This window comes from Doryrhamphus excisus, linkage group LG11, assembly GCF_037039965.1.
Source record: "Doryrhamphus excisus strain RoL-2023G ecotype Guam linkage group LG11, RoL_Dexc_Guam_v1.1, whole genome shotgun sequence".
NCBI lineage: Eukaryota > Metazoa > Chordata > Actinopteri > Syngnathiformes > Syngnathidae > Doryrhamphus > Doryrhamphus excisus.
In genome coordinates, this window is record NC_136367.1 from 21702935 (window position 1) to 21723322 (window position 20388).

At 48.1% G+C, this 20388-nt stretch overlaps 1 protein-coding gene across 3 annotated transcripts; it reads right to left on the reverse strand.

Moving 5' to 3' along the window:
- Nucleotides 1-1240: 1240 nt before the first annotated feature.
- Nucleotides 1241-19806, reverse strand: LOC131135193 (uncharacterized). 3 transcript variants are annotated; one of them, XM_058081080.2, is made up of 16 exons: nt 19642-19806; nt 17665-17769; nt 16471-17434; nt 14247-14631; nt 13687-14040; nt 11093-11312; nt 8792-9332; nt 8541-8700; nt 8351-8467; nt 8156-8263; nt 7679-7832; nt 6789-7260; nt 6474-6621; nt 6301-6390; nt 6030-6225; nt 1241-5620 (listed from the first exon to the last, which is right to left on the reverse strand). In XM_058081080.2, the coding sequence occupies exons 2-16, from the start codon at nt 17738-17740 to the stop codon at nt 1704-1706; spliced, it is 7902 nt and encodes a 2633-aa protein (XP_057937063.2). In that variant the 5' UTR covers nt 17741-17769; nt 19642-19806; the 3' UTR covers nt 1241-1703. The 3 variants fall into 3 exon arrangements, with proteins under 3 accessions (XP_057937063.2, XP_057937062.2, XP_057937064.2); XM_058081079.2 differs by having other exon boundaries at nt 8108-8263; XM_058081081.2 differs by lacking the exon at nt 17665-17769 and having other exon boundaries at nt 8108-8263; nt 19642-19803.
- Nucleotides 19807-20388: the final 582 nt, after the last annotated feature.

Here is a 20388-nt window from a genome sequence, read left to right on the forward strand (position 1 = left end):
TAAAACTGGATTATAATATATTCTATACACAGTCTGTTGTAATATTTATGCTGCATCAAATGATCCTAAGCAACGTAAAAGCTTTTTAAATCGCCATTTTCCTCAAACGGACGATCATTTGTGATTTGCCACTGTTGCCGGCTACGGTGGCTGAGAAGGGACACCCGATTTGTACGATGAAGTTGCATAAAAACCACATTCTACGCTGCTGACACGAAGAGACGCACAACAAGTTGGTTACATCAACTGTGATACCTTGAAGGTTAGAGTCCGACCAAGAAAGTCCAAATACGGTGGCGATGGCCATCTTAGCAACGTCACCGTAGCTAGCCAATGCTAACTGACGCTAACACGCACAAGAATGCTGGTAAATAGTGAAAATACCATAAATACCATAAATACCATCACCGGCGGTCAGCCTAGCACAATAATGAGATTGGAAGAGAAACTTCCTTCTCTGCGCCAGCTAGCTCCAACCAGCTCCAACCTCAAGCATATTGGACGAGGTGCTAATTGTCCCTGCTGACTGGTCATGCTGGTTTATTGATATTTAACGCACCACTTCAAACCTTTTATGAAGCTATAATAGCACATATATCTGTAACCAGGTTTCATGAAAACAGATATAGACTTCTGGAGGGTTGATTTCGGTTTCAATGCTCCATGAAGTTGGTAACCACAACTAGATGGTGTCCAAACATGTTTGGAGCTGCTTCAGCCTTTGGGTTCCTCTTTCGGGTTGCTTCGCCCCACGTTGGAAGCGACTGGCCTTCCCTCCTTTCTTCTAATTTACCAGAAGGTGAGCATGGAGGGCGTGGCTCGCCTGAAGTACCGCTGTGTGGACTCAAGCAGGAGCTGGAGAGGCTGACCTTTACCAAGCACACTTGGTCCCTGAGTGACCCCCCAGCCTCCTCATTAACAGCACACGGGCTGCGTGTCATTTGCAAGGCTCACAGAGGTTTTGAGGAGCATCTGCTGGGTTTTCAACTCCATGTCGTGCTAATTGGGGTCACATCAGAGGACCGGAGGCCGCATCATCAGATGAAGAGCATCTGCAACGCTGGCCTTCTAAACCACTTCATTGGTCATGCGTCCTACCGTGTGGACGGCAGGAGGCAGCTTTTTGGTTTGTGGCGGGAATGTGTGACAGTCTGGTGTTGTCCAACCTTGGTTAAATCCATCAACCTTATCCGTGTTGAGAATTTGGGATGCCCTTTAAGAATTCCACAGACAGATCCAATGTGATGAAAAATGTTTAATCGGTTGATCTGAAACAAAGGTGTTAGGTACTGTAGATGAAGGAAGCCATTTGTTCCTGTGCAGCCCAGCGGTTCAGTTACGTCATCATCCATCAAGGTATATGGCTTTATTTTGTCTACTTAGAAAAGTATTATTAAAAACATCAGTATGTACACAGATACATTCATATTTACATGGTGTGTGAGACCGGATGTCGTTTTCTTGTTAAAACGTGTTGGACAAGAGTGATGAGTATTAGGACGCAGCAAAGTCACGTGACCCCAATTGGCCTTGGCTTTTGTTTTGCCGACGCGATAAAACAACTTCATAACCTCGTATGATAGAAAATAGAAAACGTGGAATCCATGGAAATGAAATATGGCCACTGGCGTCCACATCGGTCAATTCCAGTGGTCGCAAATCGAAAGTCTCTCCTCCAAATGGAGTCGTGTCGGTAAAACACACTAGGAAACGCTTTTATCGTTTTCTGTAGTCTTCTCTCTCTCCTTGGACGCTTCGTGTTTACTGTCCTTCTTGTCTTCCCTCCTTTCTCGGCGGTCCCGGTCTCGGTCTCGGTCCCTGTCTCGTTCTCTGTCCCGATCCCGGTCGCGGTCCCGGTCTCGTTCTCTGTCACGGTCTCTGTCACGATCCCTGTCTCGGTCCCTGTCTCGGTGTCTGTCTTTATCTCGCTCTTTCTCTCTGTCCCTGTCTTTGTCTCGGTCTCGATCTCTGTCTTTGTCTCGGTCTTTGTCCTTGTCTCTTTCTTTCTCTCTGTCTCTCTCCCGGTCCTTTTCTCTTTCCCTGTCTTTGTCCCGCTCCCTGTCTTTGTCTCTATCAGTCTCACGATCTTTGTCCCGGTCCCTGTCCTTGTCTCGGTCCCGCTCCCTGTCCTTGTCTCGGTCCCGCTCCCTGTCCTTGTCTCGGTCCCGTTCCCTGTCCTTGTCTCGGTCCCGCTCCCTGTCCCGTTCCCTGTCCTTGTCTCTGTCCCTGTCCTTGTCTCGATCCCGGTCCCTGTCCTTGTCTCGATCCCGGTCCCTGTCCCTGTCCTTGTCTCGATCCCGGTCCCTGTCCTTGTCTCTGTCAGTGTCCCGATCTTTGTCTCTGTCCCGCTCCCTGTCCTTGTCTCTGTCACCGTCCTTTTCTTTGTCTTTTTCCCGACCCGCCCGGTCTTTGCCCCGATCCCGGTCTCTGCTTCGAGACCTGTCCCGTCTCTTATCCCGCTCGTGGTCCTGTTCTCGCTCTCTGTCACGGACATTTCTTCCTCTGTCGCGATCGGAATCCCTCCTGTCAGCCTCCCTGTCCCTGGTCCTGTCCTTGTCCCTCTCTCTGTCGCGGTCTCTCCTCTTGTCTGCGTCTTGACTTCCATGTCGCTCCACGTCTGCCTCTTGATGCTTCTCAGCCTCCTTCCCTTTGCTGCGATCTCGTTCACGGCTCGGCTCCCGATTGACGTCCCGTTCTCGGCTTCTGTCCCAGTCTCGCTCTCTGCTCCAGCGCTTGCTCCTCTCCCACAGTAAGGTCCTCCCAGGGTGAGTGACGTCACGCTCTCTGTCTCTTCTGTGATCACCAGAGAGCTCCTTCAGTCTTTCTTCTAATGACTGGGAGGGACCAGAACTGGATTCTCTGAGGGCCGTTTCAAAGTGACTGAAGAGATCCGTGCTCCGGGGTTCTGAGTCCTCTCGGTTGATGCTGGTTCTCCTCAAGATTTCCGGGGAATGGCGACGCCAGTAGTCATCCCGTCGCCGGTCTGGACTGTGGCCTCCCTTGCGATTTGGAAGACCAATGGGGGCTTCTGTTGGAGTCGGGAGCAGGGGACCACTGTGACGGATGGGTCTAGCGTCGTCTGAAAACCGATCAAAGCGGTAACGTTCCGACCCACCAAAAGGGGCTCTGCCCTCCTGAAGAGGAGGAGGAACAGGTATGCGCTCATCAAAAGATCCTCGATGTGGTGGCGAGTGCAGCCTCGAACCCCCAAATTGGTTAAGCGGACTCATCTCCACACCGGAAGGTGGGCCTCTTGAGTCCTCATACGGGGGAGCAGGGGGGCCACGATAAACCGGACCAAGTGATTGAGCCGGACCGTCTTTAAAAGGATGGTGAGGATGGTTCTGATGCTGGTCCACATGAGTGAACGAGTGCCCCTCTTTGTTGTACTGGTCCCTTTGCCCGCGGGTTTGGTCCAACATTGGTGGCTGGGCCTGGATTGCCGTTTGACTTGCATGGTCACCGTACTGTGATTGAGCGGGGCCCCTTGACCCCGGGAAGTGGGACGGAGGAGGATGCCTGGTATCAAAATGTCCCGGTGGGGGTCCTGAGAAAGGAGGAGGAGGACCCCTGTTTCCAGGGAAACTAAAGGGTGGAGGTGGGCCGGTAAATCGCAGGGGCAGCTGATTCTGTGCATCAAAGGTAGCAGGAGGAGGAAGGCCTGGAGGAAGTCCTTGTTGTCCGGTGTGCTGGGGAGGGATGAGAGGATCAAATATTTGAGGTGGAGGTCCTCTCTGGCCAATTGGCGGGTAGGGTGGGGGTACTCTGGGTGGTATAAGGTTCTGAGGTGGTCTCGGGGGTGGCTGCTGCTGTGGTGGCCCTTGGCTGCGTGGCCACTGGCTTTGGTAGGGAGGGAAGGGAGCTGGAGGAGGACCGAACTGACGGTTGCTGTCAGCTTGCATCGGAGGAGGACCGTGTCCGGGGGGGTAAATGGATGGAGGGGGCCCTTGCATAGGAGGGGGAGCGGACATTGAAGGAAGACCTTGTATGGGTGGTGGTATTGACATTGGTGGAGGCCTCATCACGGGGTTCTGTCCCTGCATCTGCTGGGGTAGGAGGAAATTTGACGGAGGAGGGATGTCGGCTGGAGGCCTGTACTCGTCAAATCCCGATGCCGGCAGGTGATGTCGCACATGGTGGGAGTGAGTGTCACTCCCAGGTAGACTATGAGTGAGAACTGGTATTGTGGAAGTCGAATTTGAGGGCTCAATGCTGGAGATAGAAATGGCTGCGTCTTGGCTAGTGTCGTCATATTGTGACTCCTCAGTACTTCTTAGAATACTTGCTGCATTTGGCCAAATACTGTATTTGTCCATCTCCTTTTCAGCCTTGACTGGCTCAGCTTGCTTGCTTTCTTCTTCTTTGTCGTCCGTGTAGTGGAACTCGATGTCAGGGTCCACCGTCTCTCCCAGTAAAGGAATGGACACCTCTGTCTTTGCGGTGTCCATGAAGGGCAGGGACTCGGGTTTGGCTTCCTCCGACGGCGGTATCTGAGAGTCTGGTGAAGAGTCGGGTGGGTCAGCGGCGGTCGGCAACCGTGGCTCGTGAAGCGAATGCTGTGGTGGAGAAGAGCTGCCTGTCGACGACTCCTCTTTGTCCTCGGGTTCATCTGTTGGTTTCGTGCTACCTTCCACCTTGCGAGGCATCTGACGAGGGTCCCTGCTCTGGTTGATTAGCGGAGCAGTCGAAGCTTTCACAAGCTCTTCCACTTTTTTGCCTAGCTGCAGTAGCTGACTGCTCCCCAAAAGGGTCGGGGGAATCAGTGAAGCCCCGGCGGAGCCAGCAGATGGCATCTGCGCTTCTTCTTGTTTTTGCAGTGTCGGATCTCCTTTCTGCTTCAGGCTGTCTGGGATCGTTTCGGGATCGCTACCATACTCTCCTGAAACAGTTCCACCTGCCACAGTATTGACCTCATCAAATATTGAGTCATCCTCAGGGTCATACGCTATATCATCTACTTCGCTCTGTGCTGTCACGGGTGCGTTTATGACCTCAGCTGGTTTATTAGTCACACTGTAGCCCATACTGGGGTCATACTCTTCCTCGGGGTCATAGGGCCGGTCATCTTCATCCTCGTCTACCTGTTTGTCTTTTGAAATCTGTGCAAACTGCTGCACGATTGGATCTAACATTGTAGCGCGTGGGATGGAATGTTCTGCGCCCTGCTCAGATGGAGAGTTAGAAGCTTCCGAGTCATGCTTCTTCTTCCCAAAAAGCGTGTTGAGGATGGTTTGCAGAGGAGTGGCAGCTGCTGCTGCAGAAGCCGCAGCGCTGGAGGAGGATGGGGATTCCACTTCAGCCACAGTCGATGTGGCAGGCGCTTTAACGGACGACAAGAGAGAAAAGACGGATGAGGTGGGCACAGCAGAGCTTGACGTCTCGGAGGAGCTGGCTGGAGGAGACCCTGGAGGGGTTGTGCTGAAGGGAATTTCTAAACTTTGGCGTGTGCTTCGCTCCACTTTGACAGGGGGGAGTGGCTTCGGAAGCCCGGTGTCGTCTGCATCTTTCATTTGAATTTTAGAACGTTTCTCGTCAGCTTCCAGCGGAGGAGCAGCACGCTTTCTGTCCTTCTGGCAGATGAGGAGCCCCAGGAGCAGGTTGGGCCGAGCTGGTTCAAGTCCTGCAAATGGAGCAATTAAAAACGGTAAACATAACCAACAGGATGCCAAGAGCTTCACAAGGACAACCTTAAGTCTAGACCAAACACTTCATCATGTTCTTCAGTGACTTCAGTCAGGGGAGGCAGGTGAGACAGGACTGTTGTGTCATGTTGTGTTTTTCATTACGTTTGTTTAGATGCTGATGAGCACCCCTACCCATAACCTCCATATCTATAACCTTTCTATTGATAAAAATGTGCATTTGTGGAAGATAAGCACTGATTAATTGACATCAGTTATGGGGAAGAAAAGAGATGCAAAGCACACAGCAGTCAATGTTACATGGTCAGAGCGCCCCCTACAGTACAAACGCATGAATCTAAATTCTAGTTCACACCCATGAGCGCTTCCTCAAGTCTAAAAGCTTACCTGGTCCATCAAACGGTAAAAGTTCGGAGGGCAGTGGGTCCTTCGAGCTCAACGGGATGAGATAGAGATCTTTGATCCGCCGGTTGCTGTTGGCCACCACACCAAATTTTTTCTTGCTGCTAAAGTAAGAGAAGAGCGACACGTAGGCCAATTCCTCTTCTTCTGTGGCTGGGTGGAACCGGATCAGACAGAGCTCCTGTGATGAAGCAAAGGAATTAATGAGCAGCTTTTTACAATGATATAATACAATGAAATGTTTGTGCAAACCAACCTTGGACAATGAGGTTTTCAGCTTCCCGACATAGTCCCACACTGTATTTGGAGAGATTCGTCCTCCCACATGAATGGTGTCTGGCAAATCCTGCACAACATGCATCAGATGTGAGGAGTCGGACATTTCTCATCAAATCTGAACAAATCCCTAAATAGTAGTATGCTATTTACCTCTTTTATGTACTCAAAAGAGCCGGAAACCAGGTAAGCTTTAGTTACAAACTTGGCCACAGACTGCATGTTGATAAAGCCCTTCCATATCTTCTCTTGGCCGTGGAGGAAGATTGCAGTCTCCCCCTCAAGAGGCGGATCAGAGGTACTGCAAGGAGCAAAGCCAATTTAGGAGAAATGTTCAAAGGTTGATTGATCACGTGTCACCCCATTTAACCCCTTGCTGAAGATCGGGAGACTGACAACCGTTTTCAAATGAACTGTTATAACTTCCTTCAGTGGCGTGCATCCATTGGTCAGATTGTCATGAATTACCTTGTTTTTGGTGGCTTGGACAAAGCCACTGAGGGCGGCGGCGGTGGTGGAGCAGGGGGCATGGGTAGGGGTCCCTTAGCTGCAACCTCCATGGGAAGAGTGGCGGGACCTGGGAGCGACTCCACCATGTTGTTGATGGGTTTTTCCGGAGCAGTGTAGGTGACAGTAACGCCTGATCCATGTCTGGCCATGCGCGGGTCTCGGCGTGTGATGCTGACAGATGAAATGGTGGGGACGATGGCCGGGGGGGTCTGGACAGGTGGGGCCATGCTGTTGGGGTCCTCCTGGTAAAGCTGTGTCTGTGGGTCTGGAACAAGCGGCTCTAGGCCAGACTGGTACGGCGGAGGGACGTGCTGCTGGTACACTTGTGGCTGGCCGCCAGAAGAGGCTGACTGAAACTCTTGTCTGGGGTGGTCGGGCTTCTTGGTGTGTTTACTTCTCTTTGATGCTAGCTCCTCTTCTGTTTTCTGACCTGAAGGGTAATTTACAGGCATCACGCAAAGACGTTTGGCTTTTTTTTTAATACCCTTAGCAACGGCAGTAACCCGTTATTTAGGGGTGACAATGCAAGGAGGGATAGTATTCATAATAAAAATTAAAAAGTGAATAAATATAGAAATTGTAATTATATAGTTCTAATTTTGTAGCAATTAACATTTTGTGTTTGAAAATACAGTTAATATAACGGTTAATTTGGAGGAAAACGTGCAAACGACGAATGGAAAGCAGGCCTAATAAAAATATTTCTATTAGTAATCAGATTTTGGTATGGCACCATAAATTGCCAATGTCACGCTGGACTGAGAATTCTGCAGTTGCGGTGAAGTTACAGAAGGTAAAACAATACACAACAACAGAGATCAGGACAAGTGTGTCATTTCTCTACTTACCTGTGCATATTTTACAGTTGAGGTCAAACAGGTGAGTCCTGTGCTCTGAAGTGGTGTCTTTGAGCAATCTACTGAAAATATCAGGCATGCTGCTGCTCCCCTCAGCGGTCGACTGGTTGGCAGCCGGAGGAGCGAGGCCAGGCTCATCTTGGTCCTGGGGGCACAATAAAAGGCTTGTCCTGAAACCCTAATAGAAAGCCTAGCAACTGGCTTGATGCTCATACTGTCATTCAGGGCACGGTGTGGGGCACGGTGTGGGGCACGGTGTGGGGCACGGTGTGGGGCACGGTGTGGGGCACGGTGTGGGGCACGGTGTGGGGCACGGTAGAAGAGAGGAAGGACAGTACTAGCCATGCTACCGTGTTTACTTGAAGGTGAAAGTGGAAAGTGAAAGTGTGAAAGTGGTAGAAGGAGAGCGCCACCACTTACTACAGCAGAAGCCATGCGAGCAGATGAAGTTGTGGCAGAGATACATACATCCGCATCCGATGACGGTGGGACATCCTCCACATCCATGCTGTGGGAGTCATACCTACTGCCTTGTTTGGCACGCCCTGAGTGGGCCCTTGAACTGGATGACAGCGCCTGGGGGTCCAACAACGACACCTCATCATAAAGTCTGCATGTCATAGACCCAAATGTCTTTGTAGTTTGAAGATGAAAAACCTTTACCTGAGGTGGATCTGGCTTCTTCCACTCTGACATCTCCTTGGAAACCATTTCTTCAGCACTCAGCCTGACCAGTCGGAAGGGTGTGACCTCACCTCCGATCACCTTGTAGAACAGGCCCTGACGTACATGGCACATTGGAATTGCCGGCATTAGCGTTTCCTGTCATGCAAACACTAGTGTGTTGACTCACTTTGTTTTTGGGGTCCTTGAGGTTGAACATGAGCGACCTGTACTTGTTTTTGTACTTGCTGTCTGTGCTCAGGCATAGGTTAAACATCTCCTTTTCAATGGCAAAGGACAGCCGGGCGACCTCGCTCTCGGTCATTTTCAGATCATCGCTGTCACTCACTCTGTGGGTGGGAAGGACAACACAGGCGTTGGAAGCAGAACATCATGGAACATGCTTTATGGAGTTGGAAAACCTGTTCTGAGGATTCTCACCTCTTATAGAGGATGTCTGTGAGAGAGCGACGGATATTCTGTCTCATTTGGTGATTGGGGGGAGGCGGCATATGCGATACGGGCGGGGCTGAGGAGGATGGATGGTGAGGTCTTGGTGAGGAAGAGTGACTGGGGGGAGCTGAAGACATTGGAGATGATGGGACTCTTGGAGAGGACGAGGACGGACTGCGGGATGGGGGGTCTTTTTGTTGAGGCTGCTTCTTGGGAATAGTAAAGTTGGACTTTGTGACTCTCAGAGCTCCTGTGACGTGGATGGGGCCTGGGGGGTACGGAGACGGGGTAGGGGTGGTCGCCGTCCGCAGTTTCTTGGACTTTACTGACGATTTATTGGGAGGAGTCGCGGGCCTCTTTGTCGCCTTGGAACTGGTGGACTGAGGGGAAGGCTTCTTCCCCTTTGGAGACACCTTGGAGGACCTGGTGGTCATGGTCTTCTTCCCCTTTACTACGGTCTTGGACTCAGAGGAGGGTTTCTCATGAGTTGGGGCTGCTTCCTTAGTCTGCTTCTCTTCTTTGGCTGAGGCTGGAAATCACAAAATACCAACATGTTTAGATATAGCATGACAATCCAGCTCCATTTCCACAGCATCACTCAAAGCATTCAAATCATATTGCAACACAGATTAGCCAGTCATTGAGTTTACATCACGTGTGCCTGCATTGATTGCATAACTCGTGTTTATTTGTGAAAACAGCAAACACGTCATGCTGTTTTAGCCCATTATGGACACACTTCCCTCACTAAAAAAGTCGGAGCAAGGTGAACATGCTGTGAAGATTAAGAAGAACGCCACTGACAATACTTGACATTAACATTCGCCAACTTTTAAAAGCACCAGACTTCAACATGGAAGTTGTTTCACCCTAAAGCACTACAATTTGGACCACCACTATTAGTTTGGTTGGTCTGGACACAAACATCATGAATCTTCAAACCGAACTTGATGAGCTCAGCAACATTCCCTCACCATCCATCTTCATGTCACTGCAGTCATTATTCCTCACAAACCAAAATGAAAGGAGTGTTCATAAAATTGTAAGCCAACCACCACGAGCTGTTCTATGATCAGCCCTTTTCCTGTGACTATGGATCATGTTGACTTCTCCTTTGCCATGTGTCCAAAGTGATCATTCACTCATAAAAGGTCTAGCAGGGTCCTCAGCGGCACTCCAGAGAAACATACAAAGCATCCAGACTAAGGTGTGACACGGCCCCACTCAAACGTTTCCACATGGGGACACTTGGGTGACGCCGTGTTGGTCCAATCACATCCCATCTTCAGAGGTTTCTGTGAGTCCGTGTGTTGTTAAATCCCAGCCCATCTTCTCACGCCTCTCAACTTGTCTGCAGCCTCTCCAAGTGACCTTGGACTCCGCACCCTGGACGGAGTCAGCCAGCAGCTCTTGCTTCGGCTGCTGGTCATGCGGGCGAGCATCTTCACCTCCACCTTCTGCGTGTTTATTTAGCAGCTGCATACGCTCTTGTTCAGTTCAACCTGACGGGCTATCCAACAGCAAGCCAACACTGCTCAGAAATCAATCAATGAAGGCATCCATAAATCTGTCACATCTTTTTATTTTGAGCCAGTTTCCCACGGTCAGTGATGCATTGGATTTAATGAGTTGAAAAGGTTCAAAAAAGGACGCCATGCCAGCCTACAGGGGAAAAGAATGCCACTTGCTTGACAAATTCATACTTTAGATGAAAGGTGTTGGGAGACCTACCTGCTCGTGTCAGGAACTCACACTTGACATTCTTGGAAATGACCCTCCACACAGACCAACAAACTACCCGCTCCAACCAAAATGATTTTAGGGCATCTATGGGCATCTATGGGCATCAGGATGTTAAATGCTTTCTCAGCTGGTCTTCCCCTCAAGAGAATGTAGCAGCAGAGGCCCAAGCATCCTCATTTAGCAAGCACCGCTAATGCAGATTGCCAATTCCGGCAGGGCGGGACAATTACGGTCACCGCCACACTGCCACAGACAACCCTCATGGAGATTCATAAAAGGTGTGCCCTTCAAAATCTGATCATCTGAAGCTGATGTGGAGGATCTGTCTACACCGAATTAGATCATACTCACCCAAAAGCCAGATCACGCACTTACCTTTGCAGCAGCTGCCACCATGCCATCCGGGGGCGCATGCTTACATCATTCAAATCACAACACTTAACAACTACGACAAGCCCTCCTGTTTTAGGTTAGCATGAAGGGCAGCACATTTAGGATGGAAAAACAAAGTACAAGTAACAAGAAGACCCTCAGAGAGATACATACACTTTTTGTTTAACACTGTTGCTGATATGGGTGTAGTCTTTTCTGGTGGTACTGCAATGTAATTATGGTCGCTGGACCAGGACGCGGTGGCAGGCGAGGGTCGCTCTTCCACAGCATGAGCATCCTCGTCGTCATCATCAGGAATGCAGTTTCCACCTTCATCGCTCTCCGCATCCCCCCTGCTGTCCTTAGGGCTCTTAGTCCCGCTGGCAGCTCCGGTCTGGATGGGGTCAAACCAAGCACACGCATTCACGCAGTTTAGTGGCAGCCAATGGAGTTTAACGCGGCACTCGGAGCCACACTCGCACGTCTTTGTTTGGAGCTTCCACTCGTGCAGTCTTGTCGTTTGAAAAGGTTTTTTTTGTCCGACTATTCATCCTTGTGCAATCACAGCTAACACCAGGAGTCAAAACTAACATCTTGGGACACCGTTGCTAGGGAACACAAACGATTTAGACTTCTCATTATTCCCCTAATGAGTTCCACAGCTTGGATTGGATGACTGGGACAACCAAATAGACTGTACGGTACATACATAAAACACGCATTCAGGGGGATGCATGCACCAGGTTCCTCCAGCTGCCTAGAGGGCGCCAATTTGCTCTTGCTGCCTAGAGGACGCAGACTCACCCTCGCGCACTCGCACTAGCAATGTTTGTAGTCAGCCAAGGATAGCAATTTGGCTAAGTTTAGCTACTCACGTTAGCCATCCGTGCATGTCTCGTCATAACATGAATGGAAATCGTTTATGGCCTCACTTGAGACTGCTGTTGTGTGCGTGGAGGCACCACACACTCCAGCCATGAACGCCGGTTACTTTATTCACGCCATACTCAATTTCAAGACAATTTCTATGCAGTTTCATTTGGAATTGTGCAAAACCATGTGTTCCTTTTAAGCACTACTGCTAATATATGCTAGCTGGCAGTGGCGGCGGTCTTATATATATATTTTTTTTTTCAAAGAACGTCATCCTTTCTTACAGCAAAAAACCCGTCCTTACTCAACTAAGCTACACAAACTTCATTCCAGACGAAGCTCATTGATTCCTTGCGACATTGAACATCATTTACAAGGGTGGACAAGGAGTTATTTCTACACAGTGAGGTGCTATGAGGAGATTGAATGAATACCTCTACCCAGGCGCTTTGACAAGCCCAAGAGAATCTGTTCAAGATCCATTCCTATTTTCTCCTCTACTTGACTGAAGTGATGAGTAGCTGCATTTAAGAGCTTCCTGGTGTATGGGCAGGAATTGTTCATTAGCTGTCATGATTCATATGCAGATGCAGCACCAGTCTCTATGCCCTGTTTTGCACCAGGTACAGCGAGTGAATACTTCATATAGAAATAAAAGTACTAAGAATTATTATGATGAAATACCCAAATGACTGTGATGCACAGCTACAGCAAAGCCTGTAGAGTATGTATCCGCCTACCGTTTTAAATAAATGCCAAATCCGTTCAAGGTAGCAATATTTACTTACAGGTGACCAAGAATGGCACGCACCAACACTTTAGCAGCGTGTATGGCCCTTTAAGAGGCAGGCTGCAAACTTGAGTAAGCTTGCAAGCTGTGATCACATCACACTTGACATCACAAAGCGTTTAAAGCGTTTAGTCATATAGTGACAAAAAGACGAAACGGGAGGGGTGTAACGGTACATGTGTTGAGATCTTTCAGTCCGCTGAGGCCAACCAAATTCCCATCGTAAGTAAAAGACGCGACAGGTTTCTGGTATCGTGCGTTTGGTCTGCAACCAACTACAAGCTGTCATGAAAAGGCAGATTATTCAGGCATGCACGGTACCGCCACAAGCCCGGGGAGTGTGCATTACCACCGCCATGAAAGGCAAGGCGTGGAAGCATGCAGCCTATCCTCTGACTAGACAAGCCTTCCTGGTGAAATGGGTAAACCAGGGGTGTCCAAAAATTGCAGACCATGGCTTGTTTATTTCTTTGACCCGCAGCACAAACTGCAAAAATTATGGAATTATGGATAATGTAACATTTCAATACATAGAATTGAAAATTAAAAAAAGATTTGTCTTGATCTTTTAAAAGGTAAAAGTTGGCCTTAAAAAAAGGCAAGCCCAGACGCAAACCGACAAAGATAAAAGCTACAAGCTGGAACTTTCTTGCCAACAAATAATTTACATATTCTAAATATCATTCATGCTTACTGCTTTACTTACCTGCAGTGTTATGCTTTCCTAAAAACAAAAAATTGTAACCTGATGGCCAATTGTATTCATTCAGATGTAATTTGTTACTTGAGCATATTATGCCCAAAAATGTATTTGTACCCAGACTGTCCCCTTAATAGCAAGGTAACTAATGTGGCACCGTTACAGCCTGACAAAATAGTGAAAACAAATATTTCTGGACTCCCAGTCGTGTTCACATCAATAGTCTGTGGTCATACTATGTTGCACGTGTGGACGCGTGTGGAGAAGGCTAAATATGCCAGTACAGCGAGAAGGCATTATTGGCAGTTACATCTGCGCAATATATCAAAGCAGTAGAAGCCCACGAGATAAACGTTATGTGAAGGTAAAGAACATCTTGTCTCAACGTAAGGCAGTCAAGATTACCTTTGACGCAGAGTTGGATTTCTGAGCCGAGTCCTTGGGCTCTTTGACATCAGTGAATGCCTTCACAGTCACGGCAGCATGTTTCAGGATGCAGTCGTTTCCACAGTACACCGAGTCGGGCTGGGCGTTGTTCCCACAGCCGGGCCCAATACATTTGGGAAGCGAAGTATCCTCCGGTGCCGCCAACTTAGTTTTCTCTTCTGCTGCCGCCGTCGCCGTTGTTTTCACCTCCACGTTTGAAGCCACCTTCTGCTCCATCTGTGGCGCTTTCAGCTCTGATGTGGCCGCCGCAGTCTTTCCCGGCTTTGGCGCCCCCTTCTGGACAGCATGTGGTGGCACCGGCTGTGGTGATTGCTTGAGGTCGGTACACAATACAATCAACAGCTAACGATGAGCAAGGCAGTAAGAAATGTTTTGTGAAGCACCTTAAGAACATCACAGTAACTAATAATGGGGGCGTTCTCCCCCCAACTTTCCTGTGATTTGGGACATTAATCACACATTTAAACTTAGATCCGTTTTTCATCATAAACAAGCTCAGAATATTTGTTAGGACCTACCGGCTGAAAGATTTTTATCTTCTTTTTCCCCGTTGGGTTTGAGGCCTTCTCAATCCTGCCTTTGATACCCATGTCCTCACTTCCAGCAGATGGGGGCGCTGCCAAACTTGGACTGGTTGCGGTACTGAAGTCGGCGTAAGGTGCAAAACCCGCAGCCATCTGCAGCGCTGACATCTGAAGAGCCGTGCCGGCTTTGGGCTTGCCCATGTCTATGCTCATAGACAGCGTGGAGGTCGCCGGCCTGATCACCTGGCTCTTCTTAGCCGTGCAGTTGGGGCAGATGTAATCCTCGCCATTCCTCTCCATCAGACGCCCCCGAGCCTCTGTGATGCCCACACAGTCGCCATGGAACCACTCTTCGCAGCGGTCGCAGCAGATCATGAACCTAGTGAGCAAGGACACTTGTAATGGCAGCAAAGTCCGTTCTGTCAATTTCTCCTGCTTCAAAATACATAGCTAGTATTTGTGGACTTGGCGTACAAATTCAATCCTGAATATATATTTATTACTTCGCAGCTTGAGTTTGACTGTCTTCTGATATGAAGTGTTCAAGTTTGTGTTTTTTTTTTATCAAAGCATTTTCACTCGTTTACTTTCTTGCTATCAAAATACAAAGTTTGTCTGTATAGAAATATTTCATTATAAATATATATGTATAGTATATGCTTTCATCATCTATCAAAGACAGAAAAAACATTTTTGCTAACGTACTGTATCCAGATTGCTCATTGGTCAATTTAGGGGGATCAGACTTAATCCGATCCGGTTTATCCTTTTATTATTGAATTTCCAGATGTGATGAAAGTTTACAATTAAGCGGGCTTAAGATGTGGCAGGAGTGCAAATGTCCTACATTCCAGAGTCTGTACCCCTTATCAACATTGGGGGGTTGCATTATTAAGAGTTGATCAACAACAAGCACTCATGCATTGAGTTGTCTCTGAGTGATACTCAACTGGTGGGCCGGGATCCAAATGTGGCTCACGGCTCCATTCTGGGTGGCTCAGAGAGCTAGGCAAAGACTACATTTAAATATGCAACATTTAAACAATTGGACTTATTTTTGTATTATGAAGGAAAATTGAGCAATATTTTAGTCTTCTTTGTCGTATAGCTTATTGCATATTTGTAGTCTATGTAGTCTACAAATTTCCCCACTGAGGGACGAATAAAGGCATATCTATGCAATTTGTATCCATGGAGGTATGTTCCTCCTCATCAATTCATCTTGTTCCGCCTATCAAAGTTCGGATCACAGGGGCCACAGCCCGAACTTTCCCTCTCCCCAGCCACTTTGTCATGCTCCTCCCGGCAGATCCTGAGGCGTTCCCAGGTGAGTCGTGGGTCTTCCCTGAGGCCGGAGTGCCCTGAAAACCTCCCCATGTAGGCGTCCGGGAAGCCCGCCTCATCTGACTCGCCGCGACTCTACTTGGAGTTTGTCCCGCATGGCAGTGCTTCTCACGTGATGTCTCAAGGGAGAGTCCAGCCACCCCAACAGAAAAAACTCTTTTTGGTCACTTTGAGCAACCACTACCCAAAGCCAAAGTCTGCATCACTCCAGACACCATCCCAGTCTGCCTGTCAATCTCGTGCGTCACCCCTCCCTCACTTGTGAACAAGAACCCGAGGTACTTAAAATCCTCCACTTGGGGCAGGGTCCCACCCCGACCCAGAGATGACACTCCCATTTTACGGCCGAGAACCATGGAGGTTCCTTGGAGGTGCTGATTCTCTTCCCAGCCAGTGAGTGCCTTTTCAATGTCACGAATATTGATGTTGAAAAAGATGATAAAAATCATATAAATACATTTGCTTTGTTTGCGATAAATAAAAGTGGGCCGTGACAAATGACTAATTGAAAATGTGGGTCCCAGGTTGAGACTGTTTGTAAACCCCAGTTCTAGAGAACTGGTTCTATTCACACAAACTGAATGAATGGGAGGGGGGGGTGTTGCTACTCTGTGTCCAATCCACCTGACTAGCATTTCCCATAGCTTCACTGTGTTCAAATGTCCTCATGCTGTCCAATACACATCATCATCCACATCATTGGTAGCTTAACAGTACAGTTAAACATTTCTTTGTGTACATTCTGATTTATTGCACGAGTCGGACTTCTGGCATTGTGTAAGCATTTAAAGGAGTACGCAGATGTAGGTATTATCCTAACCCTAAACCCAGACAGCGTGTTGACATTTAGAGCAGGTAAACATTGAAAACAAACCTTTTGTTGTGTTTCTGCCGACAGATGCAATAAAGTGCGTTGGGGTCATAGCCTCCATCAGACTCGCTGCTTGAAGATGAAGAGGAACAGGAAGACGCATCATCGTCATCGTCGTCACTGTCCTCCTGTGCTTGAGACTTGCTTGTGGTGCCAACAGCCTGCCCGGAGCCAGACCCCTTTGCGTTGCTACTGTTCACATTGGCGGCCCTTTTTTTATTAATGTATGTTCTAATTGGTCCACGCTTTACCGGCAGTCCAGCTTTTTCTGCACTCTGTTCACTTTCGGTTTTGGTGCTCTCCTCGTCGCCCCCGGTGTCGGCTTGCTCATTTTCCTCCTTTTCCTTTGAATCCATCTCCGGCTGGCGCTGATCCCTACTGGTACCTCCCTCGTCTATTTTGGAGTGAGTCGAGTCCCCGGTTTTGACCGCATCCTTTTCCTGTGTCTCAGTGCCATCTCTGCTGTCCTCGTTGTCGGAGCTTCCCTCGACTGTGGCGCTTTGTCGTGTCCATCTGCCACATCGCGCCGACTTTCGAGCCTGCTGCTCCCTCGTGCTACTTCGCGTTCTCCTGTCGGACGGCTCAGGCTTGTCCTCCAGCGTTTTTGTGTCTGCTGTGCCATCTAAGCTGGCCTCGGATGCAGTTTCTGCATCAGTTGGGGTTTGTGAAGGAGGATCTGCACTTTCCAGAGTTGGGGGAGCGCTCTTTCGTTGCACTCTTTTAGTAGAGAGGAATTCCTCCAGTTTGTCTGTACGCTTGGCCTGCCTGCCACTGCGGCGTACAGGATAACGTCTGTCCGTGTTGTCAGTCGCTGCCTCCACCGGCATCTCTCTCTTTGCAACAGTGGATCGACGGAACCCCCAAGTTTTCTTTAATTCACCACTGGCTTTGGAAGATTTTTCTATTGTCTGTTCAACCACATCTTCACTTTCTGTCTGCTTTTGCTCACTGGGCCGCTCTTCATCACCTGTGGACAGACGATCACAGAAAAGAAATCACAGCACTTGCTACGGCGAAGCTTTAGCATTTTTCAAATACGGGTGGGTGTGGGGGGGGTGCTCAAATTTGGCTCTTATGTGCCTTCAATTTCCAACCACCAACGTGATCTGCAGATGAAGTGACACCACAGTTCCACCCGGTACAGCGCAGGCCTCCCAGGGCCGCATTATTAAGGGAGAAGAAGCTCATTCAAGATACCTTGAGAGCAGTTCTGGTCCTGGCTCTGTTCTGGCTCAGGAGCTACAGTGAACTCAGGGCTCACATTCTCCTCCATGGATGATGGAGTCAATCACTACTTTCAAACTGAATGTATAAGAGAAGAGCACAACAGGGTCACTAATATATTGCAATGGAGGTAGATCAACTCATTTGGAAAATCTGATTTGTGCAGGTCTACGTTTAAAACTGCCCAACTGTTAGAGCCGCATGTTGCACAGAGAGGAAGCAAGTCAGTGAGTTCCAACAAGTCCTTTATCATATACTACGTGCCTTCAAAGTCACAATGATCGCGTTTAGTGTTTTATGAAAATATGCTACCACGTGTAAAACAAATTTCCATTGACTCTCACTAGGTTAAAATACTGCAACCTGCAAATATTAGATTCTATAATGTAAGTGCTGAAGTGAAACGCAGGTGGCAAGATCTGTAAATGACCATAATGCATGGCCTAATGTTACAAAACAGGTCAGTGAACCAAAGTTGACATAAAAATCAACAATAACAGTTTGAGTCATTATTCTGAATATGTGCTTCATTTCCAGCAGTCAACAAAGTTCATGTCAATTGTCAACAGGTGGATGATATAAAAAATAGAACTAGAATACAATTTGGACAACAGTACCTTCCATTATTCAAACTAAACATAGATCTGCCAGATAAATAAACCACAGCTCAAGATATGAGCTTTTGGCCAATATGTAAACAATGAAGACATTATTTCTGAAATGGCCCACATGAACTATTACCTTAATGTTATTCACAACAGTATACTAATCACAGGGGTCTCCAGCTGTCAATTACAATTGATTCCAACAAATATTACACAGGTCATCAAGAATTGTGATGGCTTTTTTTTCTTTTATAGGGGTCAGTGAAACAATCGCACAATAGTCGTAGTAGTAGCAGTCATAGTAGAACCATTTTAACGTTGTTTAACGTTTTCTTCTTAGGATATTCTTAAAAGTTCAATCGAATAGAATAAATGACACGCAACATTGGCGGCAGGGGATTGAAACGCCACCGACATTGCGCCTGTGTGGCGGTACCGAGCCACGTGACTGGGGGGGCGTCTAATACCCCAAAAGCAGTGACGGTACGGATGATTATCAAATGTATCTATCACAAATATAAGCACGCAAGAAAGCGAGGACTACGATGTATTTTTCTATGTAAACATGTCAACCAGGCCGTTGCGAGTAGCGCTTCTGCTAGCCGGTGACGTAGCTGGCCCAGCACAAGGCTGCACACGGCCTTAAATACGCATGATCCCGGGACCGCAAACACCTTCATCACAGCAGGATTTACAATCACGTAAAATGTCGACAGACTGCTGAATTCAACTTTAGTGTTGAAAAACAATGAAGGAACGACGCCACGAGCATATATTCTCGCATCACACTCTGTCTGATAATGGCCGCTCAGCCATCTTTGCTAATGGTGCTAGCGACCCGCTAAACGGTGTTAGCTCAAGCAAAGTGCAAACAAGCACAGTGTGACATGGGGGCATGTGATAAATCACGGTGTCTTGCCCAAACCAACCGGATCACGTCAATTTTACGTACTAAACGAATCGTAGTTGGTATTATGTTGGAAACAAACGATGATGTCGACATTTGGTTAATGCACTTGTAGCTCAACAGTCAACCACGAGCATGAGCTCGCTAGCTAGCCAAAGAACTTGCTAGTTGCGTGTCCTATAACAACAATTCAAGGGTGCATGAATAAATTAGTGGATATTCTTATTTAAATCGATTATCAACACCAGTGTTGATTAAATCTGAGTTATGTGATGAGTTAAGTTAACGCGAGCCTAAGCACCTTCAACCTTGCATGGCGTTACGGCAGTAGGCGTTAACTGGACAAACCTTGCAAATTGTACAGTAGTAAAAGAACCAGTGCATCTCACATACATCAAGTAAAAGCAACTAAAATGACACCCGAATTGCTCTACCCACCTACACGAGAGAAATACAGACGATGAGCACTCGTTTATTCCTCGCTGGGTCAAGCCTCCATTTTCCAAATCCTAATGGAGCTAGCTGACTGCGCCAGATGGCTGACAGTGTACAGGACGCGCGGACGAGTGACTCGACTCAACGGCGCTCCTACCGGTCTGGAGGGGAAAGTCAAGCTGCTTGCTTTACTACAAGGATCTCCCAGACGCACGGAGACAAGATACCGAAATAACGGCTAAGTAGTCACTCAGCACCGATTGAGGTGCAGAGATATCCCGAACAAACATGACTTGTTATAAAGTGTCAATTTCGGTTCATCCCTCCATGTAGCCTACTTGTTTTCAAACTTTCAAACCAAGACGAGAAATGGGTCTGAGCCAAGATGGCGTCCGTGGAAACGTGGAAACACGTAAAATAAGTGAGAAATTTTGCATAAGCGATATTCATTACCATAACTCATTCTTCCAAACGTATGTAAGTATCTTTGGTTTGAAATGAAGGCACACATTTGTGTCGTGGTGTTACGAGGCACCACTGAATCCGACCTGGCAGCCATTCCTTGGGGGGTGCTCACACTGGGCCATTCATCCAGGCTGGACTTGAGCATGAGTCCCCTCCCTCCTGGCCCCCGCCGGCCTGCAATCAGCCTACCCTGAGAAAAACTGGACATAATAATCCACCAGGTCAGGGAAATTGTACTAATTCAGCAAAGTAGAAGTGATAGGAAAAGCAAGATTGGCCTTTTGT